Genomic DNA, 25,575 nt, shown 5'->3' with positions numbered 1-25,575 from the left:
GTTTATTAGTGTAAGAAAGGAAGTCACTCATAATGTTAATTTAGCTGCACATCTTAAAAACATTTTGCAACAAATGTTATTTGACATCGCATATGCGTTAAGTGAAATACAATCTAACGTCTAATACATAGATTATAGAATTGCACTTCCGTCTTGCATATAAATTAAATCGAATGATGATGATGAGGAAATTTTGTATCATCGTATTTATTCAGAAGTCAAACAACAAAAATCAGCGTTATATTTACAAAATTTTCACCTGTGAAAATTTTGTAAATATAACGCTGATTTTTGTTATTTGACTTCTGAATTAGTATTTATTCGACGTGTTATTGTGTCTTAATCATCGTACTTGTTGTAATCTTTTCTATGTGTTTCTTTTTTCTTTCTTTAGCCCAAAAGCGACGTTAATCCCGTATGGGACACTAATCTCGAAACGGCATTTTGCGTTGAATGACTATAAACGGCGTATCAATTTCAAATCGTTGCCACTAAATGTTATCTAATTTAAAGAAATTAAAAAACGAAAAATCTACATGAACGTAGAATGGAATAACTTTGTTTTTAATCTTTTTAATTTAATTGATAATTTACTTTTTTTAACATATTGTTGCGTGCGTACGGGTTCGTTATGAAATGAATGCACAAGTCCGATGAAAAATGAACAAAAAAAAATTTATTATTATCACAACAAAAAAATGCTTAAATTTTCTCAAATTATCATGCAGTATTACAATATCTCACAGTAGTTATCTTTTAACTACTCAAATGTCCAATAGAACGCAATTAAAAACAGCTAAAGAACGCTAATCCGCGAATTCGCTACAATCAACAAGAGCAGTTTTCTAAACAACAACAAACTAAGCAACTACTACAAACTGAGATGTTTTCCTCCTTTTATAAGATTTTAAAATCACGCGCTAGAATTTTCCAGTACTTTCTCGAAATCAAAAAGAGATATTTATTTATTTAATGCACGCGCTCTTGTAATTTCAATTTTACGGCTTAGCTTTCTTTTAATATTCGTCACGCGCTGCACTGCGCGAGAAATAAAATCATTTAATTTGTAATTGAACTAACATTAGCTTTTTAAATACCAAATTCGTAACACTGCCCCCTTCCCAAGGACTGCACGTCCCGGGCAGTACAATCCCTGGACAGGAAGCTAAACTTACAACTGTGGCATAAATGCATTAATAAGCATTACATTACAATAATAAACAACATGAACAATAAATGCAATACATAAAACAAATCAAATACACATTTAAAAACAAAATGGACCATGGTCTTATACTATTTACAATTATTTACATTATGTACTATGGCCATAGTAATGAGCTAACCTGTCGTAAGAGTTCGAAGACTCACGGATCCGAACCATGACGTCATTTAGCCTGTTTAGGATTGTGTGCGAACCATCCCAAGGTGACTGTAAATCAGGCCTGACTCCTTTTCGTCGAATCGGGTTCCACAACCACACCTTGTCTCCTTCGTTGGATCTATGTCCAGCAGCTCTCGTGTTGTATCTGGTCTTCACTTTCTCCGTCGCCAAGTTCACTCGCTTTCGTGCGGAACGGTGCATCACTTCAAAACGGGCCTTGACATCTTGGATGTGTTCCTCAGGCGATGAAGGCGCATCCGTACGGCGATGAAACAGGCGGTCACAAGGCAGACGAAGGTCTCGACCGAAGAGCATCTGAGATGGAGAATAGCTGGTAGTCTGGTGTTTCTTTTCGACCCTAGCATGATTTCGGCTGTTTCTCGAGCTGGTTCTTTCGGACAAAGCGTCGGCATTTCCAGGTGAGGATCCCTTCTTAGGATGGATAGTCATGTCTTTAGATCCTGAAAGCAGTTTGTTGTTTTTCAAGTCTAAGGAAAAATTGTATTTCCTTAAAAAGTCCAATCCGAGTATGCATGGATCTGTAATATCCGCCACATATGCCGTGTGATGGTAGGCGGCACTTCCAAACGTGATGTTTACGTTTAACTTCCCAGTTATGTCGATCTTGTCACCAGACGCAGTCTGAAGGGTAACACAGGATGGCGTCCAAATGAGTTTATCTTTAAATTGTTCAGCTAAATCTTTCCTAATGATGGTAACATTAGCTCCTGTGTCAATGATCATACTGCAAGGAACTCCATCGATATTCCCATTGATGGACAGTCCGTTATTGTTGCCACTCACTGTATAAATTTTAAGAGCTTTAAAACAAGGTTTTTCACTATCTGGCAACCTCCGTTCCTCGATATGGTCACTAATTTGTTTACTGCGTTGTTGCTGGGAAATGGTCTTATTTTCCGTACCTCGGGGTGTTCTGCAGTTTCTTCGTATGTGGCCTTCAACTCCGCAGTTCCAGCACTTTAGAATTAGTTTCTTTTCACTTCTGTTCCGTCTCAAGCCACTGACTTGTCTGGTAAAATCATCTGCTTTATATTCCGTACCCTGGGGTGTTCTGCAATTCCGTCTTAGGTGACCTTCACTACCACATCTCCAACACCTTAGAGCCACTTTCTTCTCGCTCCTACTCCGTATCAAATCTTCGACTTGTCTGGCTAAATCATCTAAACGAGCCATCAGTTGATCCACTGGCTCATGGACTCGCACAGCTCTAACTGGGTAGCGATCTCTACTAGTTGCTTGCTGGGCTGCCTCGAACTTCATGGCGTACAACAGAGCGCTTTTTATGTCCTTTACATCTGCCATTCGAAGAGCTTTCTGTATTTCAGTATCTCGGATGCCGTCGATAAAGTATTGTAAGGACAGGATTTCCCTTGTTTCTGTCGGGCATTCCGAAAAGGCGAGATGGGACAGCCTTTCAACATCCGCGGCGAGCTCCTGAAGTGTTTCGGTAGGCTGCTGTTGACGAGATTTTAATTGGAGCCTGCTGTAGTCTTTTAAACATTTCTCGCCGAAGCGCAGCTCCAAAGCGCCGGATAGAGCTTCGAAATCTAACCTTTTGTTTTCGGGAAGAGTCTGAAGGATATCCGCTGCGTCGGCTCTTAGAGAAGCGGCGAGATGACAGGCCTTAGCTTGGGAATCCCATCCATTCGCATCCGCCACGATAGAAAATTGTGTCTTATACACCTGCCAGGAGGTCTTCCCATCATACGTGGATAGCTTCAGAGGTGGACGAGCAGGCATTGGTAAGAATTTAAAATCATCACTCCTGCTCCCTGCCGACGTTACGAATTTCTTTAAAGTATCCATTTCTTTGGCAACTGCAGAAATTCTCTCATCAATTTGTTGCTCGATTTGGTGTTGGACGGCACAAACTCTTCCTTCAATTCGTTCCTCCACAGCAGAAACTCTCCCTTCTATATGTTCTTTTACAGAAGAAACTCTTTCTTCTATTTCTTCTTTCACCGAAGAAACTCTTTTTTTCAATATGATCTTTTACGGGAGAAACTTTTTCTTCAATATGGCCAACTTTATTTTCAACTGCGTCAATTCTGCCTTCCATAGCTTCAAATTTATTTTCTATTATGCAAGTAATTTCTCTTTTCATTTCTTCTTGACCAGCTTGAACGGCTTTCATTTCGTCCTTAACGGATTCCTGGCCCAATTTCATTTCTTCCTTAACGGATTCCTGGCCCAATTTCATTTCTTCCTTAACGGATTCCTGGCCCAATTTCATTTCTTCCTTAACGGATTCCTGGCCCAATTTCATTTCCTCTTTAATTTCTTCTTTAAATGAGGCAAAGGCTGATATTAACTGCCTTAATTGCTCTTCCATCGCTCTTGTTATTGGCATTCAAACCCCACTCCTGACACCAAAAATTGTTGCGTGCGTACGGGTTCGTTATGAAATGAATGCACAAGTCCGATGAAAAATGAACAAAAAAAAATTTATTATTATCACAACAAAAAAATGCTTAAATTTTCTCAAATTATCATGCAGTATTACAATATCTCACAGTAGTTATCTTTTAACTACTCAAATGTCCAATAGAACGCAATTAAAAACAGCTAAAGAACGCTAATCCGCGAATTCGCTACAATCAACAAGAGCAGTTTTCTAAACAACAACAAACTAAGCAACTACTACAAACTGAGATGTTTTCCTCCTTTTATAAGATTTTAAAATCACGCGCTAGAATTTTCCAGTACTTTCTCGAAATCAAAAAGAGATATTTATTTATTTAATGCACGCGCTCTTGTAATTTCAATTTTACGGCTTAGCTTTCTTTTAATATTCGTCACGCGCTGCACTGCGCGAGAAATAAAATCATTTAATTTGTAATTGAACTAACATTAGCTTTTTAAATACCAAATTCGTAACAATATTAAAGTTCTGTATCATATTATATTCGTAATCGAAGTGGAGAAATAAACGCTGAAGTTTTTAAAAATGAAGCCCTAAGTTGAATTTAATTTTATTCAACATAAATTTTAGTTTTATGGATTGGCAGCAGTCATTTCTCTTTTTAGTCCAAAGGGATTTGAATCCCGAAGGACTATTAGTTTCGTTTTGGCATTTTGCGTCGGACGGATAAATGTCGGTTCACTTTTCAAACTGTTGCCATAAAATGTTAGAGTCCTGCATTATATTTGAAGAAATTAAATAATGAAAATCTGCGTAAATGTATGTATATTTCTCACATTGTCATAAAATAACGGTACATAGAGTCATCGAATTTTGAATAACGTAATCCTCCAACGAATATGAGCATGTGGAAGAACAAATTTGAAATTTGAAATTTGTTTTATGATCGATTTCCTATTTTTTAAAACTTTGACGAATTTTTGATTAACAAACTCAAGGATTTCAAAGCGAGTAATAGCAACGTTGTGCAGAAAAAACATTTTTATCTCCAGCGCGTGAGTCTCTGTATCGGAAATTCTAAAGATATGCTCGTTTTAGAACTATTTTGCGATATTGCTGTTGCACTGGATCTTATGGTTTAAGTTCGAGGAACATGATATTTAATAAAGAAAGGTAACACACAAAATGTTAAAAAAACGCCCCTTTGGACGTAATTTAAAATCTGAAACATTTCAGATTTTTTTTTTTTTTAATTTTTTTTATTTTTATTTAATATTTTTTTTTTTTTTTTTTTTTTTTTTTAAATTTAAAGGGAAACTTTCCGCCGAGATACTAAATATTATCTGAAATTTTTCAATTGCAAATCAGCTATCATAGTTTTATTTGTTTATTTTTAATGCAGTCAGGATAATCTAATTTGCATTTTACTTTGAGGACGGTTTAATCGTATTGACCAGGCGAAGAGCTGTAAAGAAACTTCCGAGAGCAGTTTTAAAGCACTGTTGGCGCCATCTGGTGACCAATAAAATAGCTTCGAATATATTGTATTTCGCGAATTTCGTTTAGCTCATATTTTTTACTGCAATTTTGGAATCGAAACTTTTATTAAAAATTTACCTCTAAATTTCTGATAGCAGGAAGCTTTTTCAGCTAAATTCACTATTTTTTTTTCCTTTTATTTTAATTTATTTTTATTTTTATTTTTTGAATATTTTTAAAACCAAACATCAAAATGATGAAATGGAAGAGGGCGAAGCAGATCCTTTTCAATGTATTTTTTTTTAATTGTAAAAATGGTTTATTTCTCTCTTATTTTTCATCCTCGGCACGCGATCTTTTGTTGGTGAAAAAGTTCTCTGCTTTTTCTGGTAGATCTTTTTAACCTCTTTTCGGTTCCTCTAGAGTGTATTATTGCCTGGAGGTCTTCTATAGGAACCTAGGACTTGCGTTAATTGAATGCCCCTTGACCTCCTAGAGCTCTATTGCTCCTCGATCGTGAAGGGGATATATGTGAAATAAAAAAAAATTTCCGTAGGTATAAATCTTGTTTTGTCACCTCTGAAATTCAGTACTGTTTTGACTAGTTTTTTTTAACTGTTTTGAAATATAAACTGTAAATTTGATATTAATTTATACATTTTATGTTTTTTATTACCGTATAGTATTTTTCAAGTTTTCCTATTTTTCTTTATACCTAAAATGGAATTTTTAGCTAATATGAATTCGTGGTTTCATTATAGTTTTAATTTTAATATCATATTTAATAAAAAGATTCATATTTTAAAAAATATGTTGCAGACACGGGATTTTTCTTTTATCGCTTAAAAATTTCGTTGCTTACGTTCTCTTTGCTTATGAAAGTAATACGAAAAAATGCATATTATTGAAATTTGAATATTTGTATTTTAATTGACTCAATAATTTTTCATTTTAGCAGTAAGAACTCTCTTATTTATCTTCTTCAGATTTCATTAATTTTTTTTTTAGCACAAATATCCTATTTTGGTTCACCAGTGACCGAGGGGTAAAAGCTGTTGAACATATGTAGACCGGTCCGAAAACTCTCTTATTTATCTTCTTCGGACGTCATGAATTTTTTTTAGCACTAATATCGCATTTTGGCCGACCAGCGGCCGAAAGGTAAGAACCACTGAACACTTCGGTCCGATTTGAGTCCCGGCTAAAGGACTGTCTGAATAGGCATTTTCGCGGGTTTCAGAAAAAAAGAAAGAAATCCGAGAAGCCAATTTTTTTCCCTTAAGTAGACAATCTCTGTAAGCTTTGCTATTAACTCAAATATTATAATCCAGTCTTTACGGTTTTGCATGTCATAGCAAGTATAATATTGATTTGTAAGCTTGGTTTTAATTAACTGGGCATTTCAGAACTCCAAATCTTTTATTTTTTGATTCATAACACTACTCTTATCAGTGTATACATGATTAAAGTTGCGAGATCGTTCATTTTGGACCTAATTCTTAAAATATGGCCTGTTTCCTGATATCACTTGGGCGCCGTTAGAGAATTCATTTGGTTTTTATGGCTTCTTTCGGGTATTCAAATTATTTTCAAGAAAATAATACAAAATTTTTGTTTTTTAATTAGGGTGTGGAAATACGTTTAACGTTCAAAAGAAAGTAGTTGGAATTTTGTGATGCTTCATGTAAAAATATCTATAATATTCGAGATGGCTTGGATCTGCTTCATATAAATCATACCCGAAATTTACGTTTGAACACCCTTACCATTTCTTACCTACCAGTGGCAGTTAATGCTGAATACAAAAGCATATTCTCTTCTTTATTTCAGTTAAAAAGAAGGCAAGACCAGAATACAGTTGAATCTTTTCGATGATATTTTCTGATAATCAGGAAATCAGGACAATATTATTACTGCCAAGGAAACACTGTAAGCACTTCACTGTGTGGTAAAAAAAAAAAAAAAAAAAAAAAAAAAATTACATCTCTTAAATTTCGCCACAGTTTCCATCCATCACAATGCATATGACAGAGAATACCAAGATATGTAGATTTTAATGAGATTACAATATGCACCGCATGACTTGAATGTGAGACGGTCTTGATGATTTCATGTGCATGAGTTTGATATTGAAACTCTTCTTTGAAGGAGGTAATTAAGAAATAGAAGTTGCACGTATGTAGCATGGATGCAGTTTTCAGAAGGCTATTTTAAAAGATATTACATCATCTCATGCCGACTAGCCGGTATAGTGGTTAGCGCCGCTGACTCTCGTGCCGAAGGGCTTTGGGTCGAATCACGGAGAAGGCATGGATGTTTGTAAATGTATAGCGTCCGTGCGGCATGGGGCACTCTAAATATGTGGGGAGTCGAAAGTCCTCTCGAGATGTCGATGGTAGAGAAGAAGGATGGTAGAGGTAGAGGAGAAGATGGTAGAGGAAGAAGATGGACGGGAGACCCTTGGACCCGTCGAGGTGCTTTCCATCAAAATTAGGGGCGGAACTAAGCTAAATCGCACTGTCACCTGCAATGTGCTCAAAGCTGCTGCCAACGTCAGGCGTAAACTTGCGCTCCTTGCCGCGAGGAATTTCGTTGGCTTGAGCTGACTATAGGTTAGACAAGTGAGCATTAGCAACATCGTCTCGTATTCAATATGGTATTTATATCCGAATATCCAATTATATAAAAATTTTAACTATCCAGCAATTCATTTTTGAGGTGAAACCATAAATTATATCAAGAAATTAAGAGAAATAAAGATAATAATTACAATAATAATTCAGATCTACCAGACATTGAAGAGTTTGGCTGGCTGAAGCGACAAGAAGATTTTATTCCTTCCAACTGGTAAACCTGAAAGGAATTCGAAATGCGAAATCATATCTTTTTTGAAATAAAAAAATAAGGAAAAAAAACCGCTTACTTTTATTAGTAACTTAAATTATAAATTATTAAACTCTAATTTAAACGAAAATTCTCTTACACTTTAAAAAGACCGGAAGGGTGCAAGTGTCGATTTTTGACCCCAGTTGTACTTGAAATTGCTAGTCGGGAAAAACTGTATATTTCCTGTCCGGTTATCTGAGCTTTCGCTGCATGAATTAGGACAGATCCCGAGAGGTTCAATAACCTTGCATTCTGCTGTTGTATTTGGAGCTGCCCTCCCTTTCTCCTAGCTTTTTATTACCATTATTTACCCTTTAAACTAAATTTTTTCTGGTAATCTTAAGCGTGTTTAGGAAAAGAATAATTAATCTTGCAGTGTACACGAGACGAATTTTAGAAAGTTCTTTAATTTCTCATAAATACGTTTTTCTCATAAATCTGAAACTTACATTTTCTTCATGGCCCATAATAAGACCGTGCGTTAAAAGCACAATGAAAAATGGCGGCGACGAATGCGCTTCAAACTTCTTTTGGCACTTTTTTAAGTGCTTCAGCTCCTTCTATTTTCTTCACTGAAAACCCCGATATCGCGTGTGGATGTTCTACTTCAGAGGGGTTTAACCACTTTGGAGTGATTTATTTTTGTCCTAATTATTTCTTTTGTACTTACCGCCTCGAAATTTTTTTTAGAGGCTTGCTGCTCCATAAACGGAAGCAGACGATAACGTTGTATAGTGTTTATTATGAGAACATCATATAGTATTACAAGCAAATGACTTCACTTCAGATAATAATTTTGCAGCGAAAAAAAAGAACATTTATTGCGCTAATTTTCTCATTTTTACAGATTCAAATTAATAACTTGCTTTTGAAATATTTCAAATGTATAACAATATGTTTTTTGATAATGTTATTATTAAAGTAAATTGTGCCATAAAGATAATGCTTAACACTTTTATAGCAATGAACTATGAACCTGTTAATATCAATCAAAAAATAAAAACTAAACAAAACTTTTTTTTAAATGTCAGTTTACATTGAAGCAGAAACTTCCATCTAAAAGCTCTTGTTTTAGCAAATGAAAGTTATTTGCGTGTACTTAAGTTAACAAGCAACTGCATGTTATTGGAGTTTCTTTTTAAGATTTTAAATAATTCCTGTTTTGAACGTTAAACTCTCCCATTATTAAAATTTCTCCTGCTCATACAACGTACTTCCATATAAAATTACAAATTGCTGGAGTGACATTCAGATTATTATTTTATTTAAATGCGTAATTTATGGCATTATAAACACTTTTTATATTACAATTATGGTGCAAATATTTGTAAAATACTATAAGTTAGATTTGTAATGCAAATCACTCGAATCGGGAATTTAATAAATTACTTCAAATTACTTATTACACATATTATTAAAAATATGATCACAAAATAATTGAAATAAGATTACAGAGAAATAAGATTATAGAGTGTTATTTCCCAAAAGATTGGACTTCTGCCTATTTTTGGTCCGTGGAAAGTATTTTATTCCACTTCTATCACCCAAACGATAACCAAGAGAGGATTTCCCAAATCTGCCACATGGGGACGTGCTCTCTAGGGGTTATAGGCTCTGCCGAGAGTTAAGGTCCGCATTCTTCAACGATTGCTAGCGCTTGTCAACATCACAGGTAACTAGAATGCAGACAAACTGGCAAAAGAAGCTCGAAATCTCAGCAATAAATAATAATGTAAATGTCTCTCTATCGCACGCAAATGCAATGGCCGGATACAAGATTGAAAAAACTTTCAATTCCAGTAGAGCACGAGCTCTGTAACATCAGTGGAGATTGGTTTGTACGTAACCGATCTTCATTGATGACAGGCTTAGCATTGGCCATCACAGAAGACTGGAAATTAAGAGTTTAGGAAAACCTAGAGAACTGTGATAGCTGTCCGGCCACAGAATTGACAACTGCACACATTTTTTGTTGTCCAGCCATGCTTGCTGAATTGTCAAATGTTCGAGTCTTGTTTAAGAGACCGAACCTTTATGATGATAACATTTTACAGATTGCCAGGGCTGTTATCTTCACCTATAAGGCACTATTTGAATAGGCTTAATCATAAACACGGAAATAACAACATTAAAAATAAGATATAAATACAAATTTTTAAGAAGTATGTTTTTGCTTTTAAATTTGCTCAGTTTGTTAAGTAGCTAAATTATTAACTTATACCATGACAAATGGCGACGCTGTAAGAACTAGTTGTATATTAAGCCACGTGGAACATAAATTACAGTTATTTTGTCTCGTGCAATGGCATCACTTACCAAGTTGTGTGGAAGATAAATACCTTAGTAACACACCTTAAGCGTAATGACCCCCTCCCGAAGAAATGTATTCCATTGTAATAGTTTCTATCGACAATAATCTCTTAAATTTACTATCTGCAAATTTTTAATTCTTCATTAGATACAATAACCTTATATATGAATTGGAAACTTAATTGGTCATAAACAGAAATGCTAGCCAACGCTAAGGACATAACTTTATTTCTTATTTAAAACTGGTTATTCCTTTCTGTTCCGTAATTTTTAATATTTTTGGGAAACATGCTGTCATGAAATATTGAATAGATACATCATTTGATCAAAAGTTCTGAACAGTTCTAGAATACAGTGCATATGAATATCCCATGCGCAAAAATTATTATGAAGCGCGATCTCCTTTTTCTACAGTGGCATCGCCATTCTGTACGGAAAGCTATCTACCACCTTTCAGTTAAACTGCCAGTAAGCATTTTACCTTCCCTTCTGCAAAAAAGCAGCTTAGTCGATTTTAGAGAGATATGTCCCTTGCAAATGATGTTCCATTTTGTGCCATAGATGTTCTATAAAATTAAAATTGGGGATCTGAATCGGCCATTCCATTTCCACAGCACTCATCTTTGAAATACTGAAACGATTCCAATATGCATTCCCATTACTACGGTTGCAGTATAATTGCTTGCACAAAGAGAGATGAAGCTAAATTAAAGATATTATTATAAACACTATTGACTTACATTCTAATTATTAATTTAGATTTTATTCTCTACAAGACTGTTAATTTTTTTATAAGTATGATTATTCGTCAAGATTATTAGCATGAATATATACATTAATAACATATTTAACACTTCCCTTGGCTTCTTAAGACAGACTGTAACCCAAGATAAAGCGTACTGTCAAGAGCGACCTATGACCATTTTTCTTGTTTTCGTGAGGGGAAAAAGGAGTATTATAAGATATTACTGAATAATTTGGTGATTCTTAGAACCTGGAACCCGGAACATGGGGATATGACAATGTTATTTGTTTGGATTTCATATTTCTGAGCATTTAAGGACAAAAGAGTTTTGTATTGCGGACAACGAAATAGTCTAGATTAATGTGATTGTAGAAAAGAATAATTTATAAAAAGTGTAGAGATTAGTGATATAGTAGTGCTTACTAGTAGTAACTTGAGAAAATTAATTTCTTTTTCTGATAATTATAAGTCCAAATAGGTCTATCGCTTCTTCCACTACGGAGACGTAACATTTATTTCGCAAATTAGCTAATTATTTTATAATAATTTCTTTTTGTAGCTTCTATTTTCCTATCTACTGTCACCAAAATGCAAGTTAAGTTAACTTAAATGCCGAGTGAAAACAATAGTTAGTAAAGAGTACTTTTGAAATGCTAAGTCAGATGCTTATCCTGTTTTGAGCAGCCGTGGCATGCCTGACAGACGCTGCTGAGTTACATTCTGTTAAAGATTAGTTAGCTAAAACAAACCAAATGGAGTCAAGACTTGTTAGACGAAGCGTAAATTATGTTACATTGGTACACTGTTGTTATACTAGAAAAACCACTAAAACCAATTTCTAGTCTAACTCAGGAAATCCTTTAAGGACCTGGCAGTAAGAATTTCATGAATTTGGAAACACTAAAACAAAAGAGATCTGGAATACGGAGAGTTAAAAAAGAATGCAGTTGCTTAAAGGAAGTACATGAAATAACTAAGATTCAGTACCTTATACAAATATGTAGACTTTAGCAGACAATATGTTAAAAGAGAAGTTCACAGGATCCACGAGCGTAGCGTACAGTCTGAGCTAGTAGTTGTTCTGTAGGACACTTCTAATCAAGATTCTGACAATAGGTGATATTATCACAAATTTTATTTGTCATTTTTTGGCTTTAAATACTTGTGTTGCTTAGAAACCCGCAAACAGCGGAAGATGGTTTTGTTGACATTAAATTTTAATTTGCACTAGACTACGTGTTTTAACAAATAAAGTTGTAAACGAGCTTATGTTTTTTTACGCGTAACACATAAACAGTGAAGATGAAATTCATTAGAACAAAATAAAACCTGAGCAAACTCAAGCTAGGTACTTAACCAAAACCTTATAAAGTAGCATACAAAGGACCACATGTGGCAAAAGCACTGTCAAGTTAAACACATTTACTGCTTCATTTGCTTAGCTAATATGTAGAGGCAGGAAAGCACTGAGATGCCAGTTTAAATTTATCTGGTCATCATTATAACTTGAACCATACCCGTTCAGTTAATCCGCTGGACCATATGCATGGCTATATCTGTGCATGACCATTAGGCGAATGACCATTACGCATGGGAAGGGGGAGCTTAATCGAATAGGGAGGGCTTTAGGTGAATGGTAATGAGCAAACTAAATACCTGTGCAGTTTCGGCGGTCGAATAAATTAGTGATTCAGGGACCCTTCATTGTTAAAGTCCATTGTCTCGAGTAATGGACGCCTTTCCAGTTTAGAGACTTCTAGGGATTATTGGAGTGCATTATCCGTAGCGCGTTATGTTTCGATGCGTTCACATTTCGAACTGTCATTTTGGTTTGGGGTTGGGTGTAAATACATCTTAAGCTAATTAAATACTTTATATCTTGAATGAGATTTCTGAGAATGAGTGTTATAAGTTACGTGTTCAGTTTCCTGGTTAGGCGCAAGTTATCTGAGTGAAATGGATTTTCAAGTGTAATAAAATGTCTTGTTTAAGGTCATCGAGATAGAACAAAACACTTAGTGAAATCACAATAGCCTGTATCAGTGCAAAACAGACAGTAGAAATTCTTTTTTCGCAACCTTATTTACAACTTGGTTTTTTTTTTTTTTTTTTTTTTTTTTTAATTAGCTTTTTTTAATTCTATTACAATTTTCTAAAAGTAAACTTAGTTTAAGTTCCCGTTTCGTTTTGAGATACCACATTAATTTTAAATCATTACCCGCTGCGCAGGCAAACAAATTAAATTGAAAAAAAAAAGTAGACATAACTCAGTTCTTTAACTAAAATCAAAGACTTCTGCTAAAACATTTTACTTTGAGGTGTAATTTGGTGCTTGAGTTGAAAACTATTGAATATTTTCTTGAATTTTTATACTGTACGAGATTATTAATGTGTAGAGATTCATTTAATTTGACTAAAAGTTAATGTTTATTGAAAAAAGTCAAAAAACAACAGAGGAAGTTGTTTCTACAGCGGAAGATGGTTCTATAGTTAAACCATCGAAACTAGTCCTGCAAAATTTACAAATATTACGCTAATTTTTGTTGTTTGACTTCTCCAATAATCATTATACGAAGTGTTATTTTTAACTCAAGTTTTAGTGTTTGGTTAAAGCAACTTTCCTTTTACTTTCTTTATCACTCACGCTTTCCTGCCAGAATGTTAATCAGTTAGCGCGCAGTTATTCAGATTAGGGGGGGGAAGAAGTTCTAGTTAAACAAAGACTTCGAAAAGTGATTTTAGAGTGTGTTATGCCTGCTTCAAGGACATGTTGTTACTTTGGCTTACCAACGATTTGATTCTGTGGCAATGAGGGCTTCTAGCCATTAAGCTTGTTCCACCGGCTTCTATGAGGCAGAGCCTTCCTGCTCGATTAAATTATCCCTGTAAGCCATTAGGCTTACATTTTATTTCAAGTTCAACATTACTTGTTTAAGTTACGCCAGAAGTGTTGGCTTATGTAAACGCAAGTGGAGTCGTCTGTGAACTCTTTGTGATTGAATAAATGGTAATTTACACCCTTCTTCTGACTTTGTCAGTATCTTACGATCAGAGGAAAATTCCTGTACAGTCTTTCTAGAGCTCATTAGTTTATTATGCCAAAGAATGCGAGACTTTATAAATTGATCAGTTACTTTATTTACACAATGCTTTGTAATGTCGTTAAGTTAGTGCTTCGTATAAACTATTTCAAAATTGTTATTCTCTTGCATTTTTGTTATGCCTGCGTGCGCTTTCTAATCCTGAACAGGGCGTCATTTAGATCTTTTTCTTTCCCTGATATGTTGTGATCAGCAGGGGGGCAGAAGTAGAAATATCTGTGTAACTTCACAGAGCTTCCACCTACTCACGAACCTTAAGGGAAAATCTTGTTCGAATCAGAACTAACAGATGAAATTATTAATTAAAAGTGATTTTCAGCAGATACAGGAGTGAACAATTTGAATTTGTAAAATCTATTTTTTGCAGTTTCGAGGTCATGAATTTTCAATATGGCAATGTACGCTAAGCTTATCAGCGTAAAGATATGGATGCTTTCTTGGAGATCTCTATCAGAGAAACTGTCTCATATTAACGTTATATAGGAGGAAAACCAGGAGAATGCTTATGCAGCCAGCTTGTTCTCCAAAATTTGAACCGTGATATTTTATCGGTGTTTAGAAGCTTAATTATTCGGTCTCATTGGATTCGCGTTGATTTCGGGGGGGGGTCTAATTTAAAAAAATTAATTTGAGCCGAAAATTGAACTATATCAGTAGGAATTAATGAGTTTTTGACGCTTGAGATAGAGTAACCTGTTTTCAGAAATACTTAAAAGAGTGCTGGTGCTTTTAAATCATTTGCCTGATTATTGAATTGATTCCGATTATTTTTAATAAAAGTATGTAATGTTGGCTTTAGTACATTTTCTCTTTGCTTCTGTCCATTGCAGTTCGGATCGCTTTTGTAATACAAAATACTTCGTGAGCATTGGATTCGAAGGTATTGGTTTCGTATCTAATGCTCACTATTCTGTTTTCAAGCACTGCTGATTAGAACAGCGATATGATCATGAACTTAGCTTTCTCGATATTTCGGGGAATTTGCGATAGAACCTTATTTGCTTGTAATTTAAGCCTTTAACGAGATATTTAGAAATTGTATTGCTATCATAACCTTTCGAGGAATTAATACAATATCCAAAGAAGCAAGTTTCATTGTCTATGTAAATGATTTTCCTAAGTTCTGAATTATAAATTTTCTCAAACGAAGGGAAGCTAAATCTAAGCTCACAGATGAAGGACAATAAAATATAAGCTATATAGAAATGTTCATTGTAGCAGAACCGATAATGATTGAACTAAGTTCGTACATTTGCTGCCAAGCCCATGCGGAAGAATTTAAGGAAGTAATATTTAGAATGAAGGTAGAAAATTCCATTCTAATTCTAAACTGTGACATGTAGAATCAAATGGCAGATTTTACAGCATGGTTGCTCTCAAGGCAAAGAAACAATATGATTTTAATTTTTACAGTAAATTAAATCTTATCATTAAGCAGCTGAATGATGGAATGTTGGTTCTCAGATTAATTTTAGCTAATCACTATATTTATTAAACAGATATGAAAATATTTTCCACTCAAAACAGTTTTATATATAACTTTTAAACCAATTTATATACTTTGAAACTGAACAAAAATTTGTTAAATGGAAAATGATTTGTGCATAATTTTCAATCTAATTCACAAAAATATATTAAGATTGATTCCATAAAAAAGTCATATTTTTTTTCCAGAGAATCTATGGAAACCTTATTAAGAGAGCACGCTTTTCGATATTCTCCTTTCCGGTCGCTGATGACTGGAGAATTACCACCTGACCAGTACGCACTGTCAAGTAAGTCGGCCAGTCTCGATATGTTATTTTTTTTTTTAATACAAGTAACGATCTTGGACAAATTCTTTTGAAATGTTGCTCTGAAATCTCTCGTAAAGTATAATTATGTAATTCAAGTAGCTCGTGGATGTAAAATAATTAATAGTGTTGATTAATTATGTTTTATAATAGTTAGAGGAATTAAGATTTTAAGTGTTTTCTACCTGATCGCAAGAAAACTGCTAAATGCCAATCTAAATGTGAAAATGCTAGAAAAATTTTACGAAAAGACAAAATCGGAAACAATGCGTATAGTATTCGGGCAACATTCTTGGTGAAGAAATGGCTAAATGATCGATGGGTTCAGCCATAATTCTTGATGAATCTTTCCTGGCAATGACCAACCAACAAGAGTCTGGCCGTTGGGAGAGGCAAGCACAGAATCTTGGCCCTACCCATCTTCACTTGCCAATAGGAGGTCGTTTACATAAATAATATGTTCACACAGAAATTGTGTTTAGATTCTTAAGTGGTGCTTTGGAGAGAAAGCCATTTTTTCCCAAAATTTTTGCACTCCATTTAAACTGCATATGACATTACACAATAGAATTACAGTACATTTTCATTGTTTTATGATATCTTGATGGCTAGTCTAAAGTCATGTACGCTCATATATGTTTCTATCATTCTCATATATGCTTAAATACTCATATATGCTACTCGAAAGTTATATTAATTATACAGAGTTTGATCTAAACCGCCGTTTCACAAATCAAGTAGGCCTTAGAATATATTACCCTCAAAGAAATTCTGTGAACAGTTGTCGGTATTGCTCATCAGTCGGTGACCTACATTTATATTTTTAACTACGGTGAATTCTTTCTAAAATGGTCACCTATGGAGACGGTTTTGGTCTTCTGTGGGTATGGTGGCATTAGAGAGCCATTCAATAACAATGCTTATCTAAGTTCTCAAAAATACGGATCACTTTCAAAGGTGAGTGCTGAAAGGTACATTAAAGCGTAATGAAGAGTGCTTTAATCCAGTTTTCTTCAAAGATAATTTCACCTATTTACAATATATATTAACATCTTCTATATGTAGATTTTATCGAAATTTATTTAATTATATTACACTGATGTTCTACGTGCAAATGATTGAAAAGTTAATAATTGTTACTGAATTTCTAATTATTCGAACTTGTATTTTTCCAACAGGTCTCGGAGGAATGCCATCTAGTGCCGATCTTCTCTTTATGGCCAGTCAGCCGGGTTCACCTTGGAAATTCCCCTCTATGCCATTGAGCATGGCCGACCTTAGTACACTGATGGCAGCTCAGCACCAGACACAGCAAAACCAGGCTAGTTTACAAAGCCTGTATTTTGGACTTCAACGTTCCACTTTCCCACCATTCTCCTTGATGGGATCCGGCAATCCTGGTCTTATACCAGGGTCATCTCCACATCTTCAATCTCCAGCATCAACGTCTGTGAGAACCTCTGCAACAGGATCGAGTTTGTCACCAATAAGTTCGTCTCCTACGATAACATCGGCTACAGCTGCAACTGGAAGTCATACAGGAATGTACTCTTCTGTTCCAATCACAGCCACTAGATTACCTGCATTATATCCTGGGCTAAAATATCATCCTTATTTTCATCCGAGGCTTGTGCAAACTGTACCTAGCAAAGATGCAGATTGTGACGGGCTTGCCCCTCAAGTATAATACGTCATTGAAGACTCTGTCAATAATTGCTTCAATGCTCAATCATATCAGCCATAACAAAAATTAGCCAAAGTAAAAATGTTGAATGATGCTATCATATTTTCAATTAATGATACTGAAAATGGATAGTTCCTGTAAACTTGAAATTATGATTTAATTTATAGAATCCCAAAGACTGTTAACAGTCTAGAGCCCAAACGCATAAGATATGCTTGGTAGTAATAAGTATTTTAAGATTTAGATTTCATCAATTTTAGCACAACTTTTGATGAAAAGAACAAACTCGCAACTCGGTTTTCATCTTTAGCTCTTGTCAGCTTTGAATTCCAATACTTTACAGTATTTTTCTGGGAAATTTAAAGGCATGGAAACCTTTTAAACAGAAAAGAAAATAATTCCTATTGTGGTGATAAAATTTTGATGAACATTATGCTATCCATGACTGTGCCACGTCATGAGTGGAGAGATAATTCAGAACACTCAAAAGTGCATCACATATTATACTATATTGAAATGTTCTTGGTTTTCTGCATCAGTGTTGTACAAACATATTTTAAATTACTTTTATTCGTCCCAACTGAAAGTTAACTTTAGGTGGCTTGTACGCGGATATTTCTTTCTTTGTTGCGTGCATTGCATTTAAAACTTTATATTTTAAAATATTTCAATGTTATGTTACATTGGATAACGTATTAATTTCATTCCATATATGAAACTATTAACAAAATTTTATGAGAAGAAAAGAAATTGATATTACAAGATACATTTCCTCTGTCATTAAAATTTGAAATACCTGAATTGCATTTGCAGTTTAAATACAAATTCTTAAAAAAAAAAAAAAAAATGTAAAAAAAAAAATTGAGAAGGGAATCGACGAAAAATTTAGAGTCCAGAAGTAATGTGTAAGTTTTTAGCGATGGTTCTTCAAGAATGTGTATTTTTGGCCAGTAAACTTACCATAAACTATCCATTTCCTAAAATGTTGTCTAATATTTTCCTCCTTCTTTTTTTCTTAGCTTTAAAGAATTTAGAAAGCGTAAAACCTATGCAAAAAGACGATGGGAAGTTTTGTGTAAATATGCGTTACATTTATTTGAAAACGGCAATTTTGGCAGGATCACCCAATAAAAATGGAGAAAATCGATTCAAAATTATTATTTTAATGCTTTAAGGTATAGTAATTTCTAATTAAAGAGCAGTATAATGTGTTATTTCAGCCAAAATATTATACTATGCATTCGTTCTCTATGCACTTAAAACGCGTAATATTTCTTATACCTTCTTCAGACTGCATTGTCAAACGAAACACAGTTTTGCTAAAAATAATTCTCTATAAAGTGTTTAAAAGAATTATCAGTGTTAACTATGTTGAGAAAACCAGCAAAGAAATATAACTATCCATTAAAAAAATTATTGTAAATGTAATGGATTGAAAGCTTACTAGCGCTGATTCTGTTTGAGTTTCTATTAAACTTTTCAAGTTACTGTTCCCTTCAGAAAAGGTATAATTTTAGTTTAAAATATTTTACTATGCTCTGAGTTCACTAAAGTCAGCAATTCTAGAAATCAATAAATAAATAATGATGTTCATATTTCGATTCTTGGCGTTATAGTAAAGTTACGGTGAACTCATATTTTTTGTTTATTTTCTGAAATTTACTTCTTTCTTAAAATTCCATATTAATGCTTAATAAAATCTAAAAATAAAAGGTATATTTTTATATCAAAATTACTTACAAAATGATATTCAAAAATGATTCCTAGACTGCATATTAAACTTATACCAAATTTTATGGGAGAGATAAATAATTCTATCCCTGTTGGCATGGCCAATGTTAGCATGGCCAATGTTGCCTTTCGAATTCTGATAGAATATGATAATTTAATCCATTCCGTACTGACTGTATCTGTGCAGTTTAAAATAAATTATTCGCATAAATTTAGTCTTATCAAACTTCTTTCCCAAGTCGAGGGCTTTTAAATTTTCAATAATCTATTTTTATAAATATTTATCATATTTTCAGGCCGCTAGCTACTTTTCAATGCATGTAATTCTTAAGATAAAAGTCTGCATCTTTGCTTTTGTAAAAATCAAAATTTATAAATATTAACTTCATAAACTGGATATGAAAATGAAACAAAGAGTAAATAACATAATCATACGACAGTGATTTGACATTCGATGTTTTTACAAAAAATAAATAAACCCTTTAGTTTAAAGAACTAAAGTTCCTGCGCTTCAGTGAGTAAACATACTGCAAAAGAAAACACGATATGCTTAAATCTGTGAACACTTTCTGATTAGCCGCAGCCCCGTTTCAAAAACTTGGTAAAACTGATAGGTTATTGGTATATTTCCGATATATTGGTAATAGCCGACTTACATACACGAGTATGACATATGTGTTTGAGAACACATGAATTTATGCGATTTATATTTAACAGTCATTTCACGAACCGTTGTTCTCCGCCCCCCGCACACATAAAACTTTGTTTTCGCTTCATAACAAATCATACTTGAATTATACGTAGATTTTGTAGTTTGATGAGCAAAAAATCGCAAACTTTCTACAGAAATATAACGCTTTGTCAAACAACGTCTACAAATTCGCCAATGAGTTGGCGACATTTTATGGCGGAGAGGATAAACATGAAGTAGAAAGCTATACAATCGTAAAAAATTTGCTGTATGGCACGTGCATAGAAGATGATGTCAAAGGATTCAGTTTTAGGTTAACAACTAAAACACATTTCGTATAAAAATACAAATGAAGAATTTTAATGTGACTGTAATTTTAATTTGTTTAGCTTGCATTTTAGTCAGAGCTGTTTATTGTATGTACATTCTGTTGCGTAATGTTTTCGAACACGACGCACAGTTTTTGAAATACTGATTAAACTATTTTAACATATCTTTCACTACTCTTCATCTTTATGAAATGCACTTTATATTTTAAATAAATATCTCAAATTAAACATGAATTTACATGAATTTTCTGTGCAACTAAATTTACAGTCGACTCTATCTTGAGTGCAACAAAGACCATTAATAATTTAAATTTCTGCATTGTGAAAAAACCTAAGTGCTGTCTAGAGTCATTAAACAAGCCTAGAGTTGTGATTTGTTGCTTCCGTGACTTGTATCTAGAAATTAATTTAATTATACGATCGAATGCACTGATACTGCATACTCGTTAATTGTTATTTATTTGATAGAGAATCTGTAAATTTAGCTGAGATTACAACTGACAGAAGTTTAGCAATGATGACTGTAAATTGACTAGATGTTTGGGCAAATTGTCCGAATGTCTTTAGGTAAAAATTGTTGTTATTCTGGACGTGTTGGGTATAATTTTTAACGTGCCAGCAATATTTTATGTTATAGCTAAATAATAAAGTGTTTTTTGAACTTCTTGTGTTGTCTTCATCTGCAGTTTTTTTCCCACATTCTTAAAATTTTAAAATAAATGAGAACATACAATGACGATTATATTGTTATAAAACCTTTATCTAAGAATAAATATATAGATTCAGTAAATTTCATTAAATACAGCATTTAGTTGTTATGATGTAATATAAATAAAGATGAATTCGGGATGTCATAGTAATGCCACAGATGTTAAAATAATGCAACTTATTCGCTACTTAGCATATTGGAATATATGTTGCCTTTTTGAACATTTAGAATATGCAAACGCATATTGCCCGTAATCTTTCTGCAAACTGGGGGGGGGGGATTTCATACCTAAATTTTACCACAATGCAAATATTTTTAAACTTTTTGCAGACATGGCTCCATTGACTTCTACTTACATTTGGTATACACTGTTGTTCCCAAGCATTCGAAGTCTGATAAACATGTTTTCACAGAAGTACCCTGCTTAATTAATTGTCCGTACATCTATATCTATTTCCTTCTTTAGATTATTGAGCGATCGCCATTAGCTGGACTACCACAGAAGTAGGAAAATGTGATAGGTGAGCACAGTCCTACCCCCTTTTTCTTCCTAAATTGGACTTGACCTTATTAAAAGTCTGGATCAATTACCCACAAATATCACGTCAAGGAATTTATCAAACCTCTAAATGTAATAGGTGAGCAGAGTATGTTCATTAAAGCAGCATGGCAGTTCGTTGCTTGCTCAATGAATTTGGAAAGGAAGAGTTATTTACACAAGATCTTGTTAACTGGCACAGAGAGGTTTATACATGTGATTAGCGTAAAATTGGAGCATCCGAAATCAACTATGGCAGATTTTATAAACAGGTGGATATATTATTTTGGTATTTTTGGTTAGAAAATCGAAATTGTAAGACAGAGAAAGAAACGTGCGATCCCTTTCCCTTCCCCCAAAAAGGACTGAAAACATCCGGCAAGTTTTTCAGTGCGGCGTCGGTACTTTTGCCTGCATCAATATTATTTTAAAAAAACTATATACCCTCGAGCATCAATGCAATAAAAACGGCAGTAAAAATAGCGGTGTAAAAAAAAACCCTTACAAACTCTATAAAAAGAATTTTTTTCCAATGGCGAGCTCTAGCCATTAATAGGCTTTGGCCACTACTAAGGTCGAAAGCCGTGGTCTCTTTATTATGGAAGCACCCAATAGATGGGCAACCATTGCTTCATATGAAGTACGAACAAATCATAGCCGTACCTTTTCCGAAATTCGAACCCGTGCGCTTCAGTACGGCAGTCAGCGCCACTAACCACTTTCCCGTTTTAGCAGCACTCTATACCAGGATCCGATCAGCTTTCTGCAAACAGCATAGAAACTGGATGTTTGAAAAGTGGAAAGCAATTTAATGGATTGCCAAATTGAGACTTACGTAGTTCCAATTCAGTGTTAAAATATAGGTTAGGAAATAGCCTGGAGAATGCCTACAACCCTAATACGTAATTCCAACTCTGAAACCCAGCATTGTGGAATTAAAGTCTAAGCCATTTTCATCTGACACAATCTTGGATAACTGGTTAGTTCTCATTGATAAAAGGTAAAAAATTAAGTTTTGACATTTTATACAATCGCATTCTAACTACCATGTAACAATACTAAGGAACTTATGATTGTCTTTACTAAGATAGCAATGCAGGATGTCGCAGAAGTATAGCTGTTACGAGGATTTGGATATGAAGCGATTGTTGTGGTCCCCTTAGAATATAGAACTCAATATAACAGAGCAGCTGTGGGACGAACTGGAACAACGACTGAGGTCCATATCAGCATATCGCACAATTACAGTACATCATAGTTCAGTTGCTGAATTCGAATCAGCTTTCCAGGAGGAATGGAGAAAACTTGCACATAGCGTAATTAAAAAAAATAATTCGGAAGTCTTTCTATTAAGAGTATATATTTGTATAATTTAGTCCAAAAAGTAGGCCTTAATGGAATAATTAAAATTTCTTCGCATATTTTTATCCAAATATCTAGACAGTTATTAGTCTAGAATGTACAGCGGTTGCCCAAAGAAACTGAAGCACCTAAAAAATAAAGAATTGTAATATGGCGTATGAGCCCATCTGGCAACTGAATCGGCTTGAATTTTTCTTGGAATGGAATCACAGAAATTTAAATTCTTCAAGGAAATATAAAGCACCTCTGATTAAACACCAAAAGCTGTTCTTATTCTGCACTTGGAGACCTTAATTTGAGACTTCGAATTTGCTCCATTTGTGCTGCTAAGCCTTTTTCTGTATGAGCGATGCGACTGATTTATCGTAGTGAAAATTGTAATATGATAAATGGGAAAGAACTCGAATTTCTGGATCTCATTCAACTTGAAGTTATAAGCTTTCAAAGATTTACGTAATGAAAGAAAGCAATTGCGTAAACTTTTGAATTTCTAAATTCTATGCTTTTTGTTTCATAAAAGTAATTTTCCTTTGAAAGTCAAAAATTTTGTTTGATGGCTGTGGAAATGAATCTTGCTAACTGGCGCAGAGACGTTTAATGAACTAAATATTTAAGAAGCTTGCGAAGCCCCATGCTGAAGCAGAGTTAAAAACCAATGCTAAAGTGGCTATCTAATTTTTAAGAATTTCAAAATCAAAATAAAACCTGGCCTCTCGCAACCAAACTAAATTTCACTGTCTTTAATTATTATCTTGACCTCTTTTTCGGAATGATATCAAAATAGCTTTAAATTTCCATTGTTTTATAGTTCTTTCTCTTTTCAATATTTACCGTTTTGAGAAAACATTTTCCAAACTGTAAATTATGTAACTATCACGTCTATGTATATTCTGTTTTAACAAATGATCAACTTAACTCGCTGTTCTCTATGCTAGATTGATTATACTAGAGAATATTGATTTAAACTGGACAAAAATAAGAAAATGATTGCCCGTTGATCTGTCACCTTTAGGAAGGTTTAAACTGTTCAATTGGCTTCCGATCCATATAAATATGTATTTATCCATATGGAATTTAATGCCAACTCAGCAGATGCATTTAGTTGATATATGTACACTACATACACTATGTTAAATGGGCACGGTTACAGGGCCCTTGAAGTATATATACACAGATTGCCTGCCTTGCAATTTGAACTAGATAAAATATATTACATGGGTACGGTTACAAGGCCCTTGAAGAAGTATTCACAGAATACATTCTTTACAGAGATTATTTTCACTATTTGCCTTGCAACAGCGTTGTACTTACATTTCGAAACCAAGACTTTCTCTAGGTGGCTACTTTAGAGCGTGCCTTTGCAGATACTGTGCCACAGAACTGACATTTGAGGGATTATTTACTACTACTGGCATTATTTCAACTGTTTTCTGTTCTCTGTCACGTACATTATTGCACAACTGTCTATCACTGCTTTGATTTTTCGCTGTGTTGCCCTGTTCGTCTTAATATTCTGAAACCATTGCGGCCAGAAGCTGTCACTTGACGTTTTCAGCTGGTAGTCTGACCTGAGATGACAGGAGAAAAGGAGACGATCAGAATCGCCTTCCTCACCACATTCGCAGTCGCCACTGTCACGAAAGCCAAAGCGAAATTTGTATGTGAGGAATGGGCCATGTCTCGTTAAAAATTGCGTCAGGTAATAATTTTGAGCCTGCATTTTTATTGACACTTTTGAGATAAAACCGTAGACCAGACCACCCGTGGCGCCCTGATTTGCCGTGAGATGAATTGCTCCCGTGTCCTTTTTTTAATACCTGAGATTGGCAATAAAGTGGCGTCTTCCCTGATTTCTGTGGAATTTGCCGCCTCTTTTGCTGTTGCATCGGCCTTCTCATTTCCATTTTTTCCAGTATGCGCTGGCACCCAGCTGAGCCTTGACTTATTTTCTTCTGGAATTTGAAGTAGTTGCTATCTAATTCTTTGTACAATTGGGCTGCGAGAGTTGTCTTCCGCTATTGCGGCCAAGCTGGACCCCGGATCCGTCTAGATCCGTCTAGTGACTCCAGCGTTTCCGGCACAGTATTTGATTGCAACGCTGACGGCTTAATTTCAGCTTGATTCAGGAAGGTTTATTCCAGAATGAGAATCATAAAATTTGTGTTTTATCCAGTACAGGTGATGAACAGTGTCTTTTAGGGTCAACACAGTTGCCACGGTTACAGTAGCGGAAGAAATGTTAAGTGAGTTTGAGGAAAGTTAAGGATTTTTGAATTTTAATGAAATTCAGTTTGAGCCTCCTATAAATAATAAAATCTTCTTCACTCATATACATGTTGTTTGGCTACTAGGAGTAGTCTAAATGAGGTAGAAAGGCTTAAATTTGAAAGCAAACAACTGCATTTTATTTGAATACTTAAGCAATAGTATATGTTTTAGTATAGCACATG

General features: G+C 34.4%; 1 protein-coding gene across 2 annotated transcripts in view; it reads left to right on the top strand.

Annotated features, from left to right (window-relative positions):
- The window catches only part of LOC118185504 (T-box transcription factor TBX20-like), a 237,682-nt gene extending 216,502 nt beyond the window's left edge, over positions 1-21,180 (top strand). For both annotated transcript variants that reach the window (XM_085827378.1, XM_085827380.1), the window contains exons 6-7: positions 15,963-16,063; positions 17,260-21,180. In XM_085827378.1, coding sequence (XP_085683504.1) covers positions 15,963-16,063; positions 17,260-17,768 — 610 coding nt within the window. In that variant the 3' untranslated portion in view covers positions 17,769-21,180. The remainder of the gene's footprint in view (positions 1-15,962; positions 16,064-17,259) is intronic.
- Positions 21,181-25,575: the final 4,395 nt, after the last annotated feature.

The sequence above is a fragment of the Stegodyphus dumicola genome, chromosome 1, assembly GCF_044657685.1.
Source record: "Stegodyphus dumicola isolate Sdum_Otavi_A_Nest chromosome 1, ASM4465768v1".
NCBI classification, from domain to species: domain Eukaryota; kingdom Metazoa; phylum Arthropoda; class Arachnida; order Araneae; family Eresidae; genus Stegodyphus; species Stegodyphus dumicola.
The sequence above is the reverse complement of the archived record's forward strand: the minus strand, read 5'-3'. Positions and strand labels throughout refer to the sequence as shown.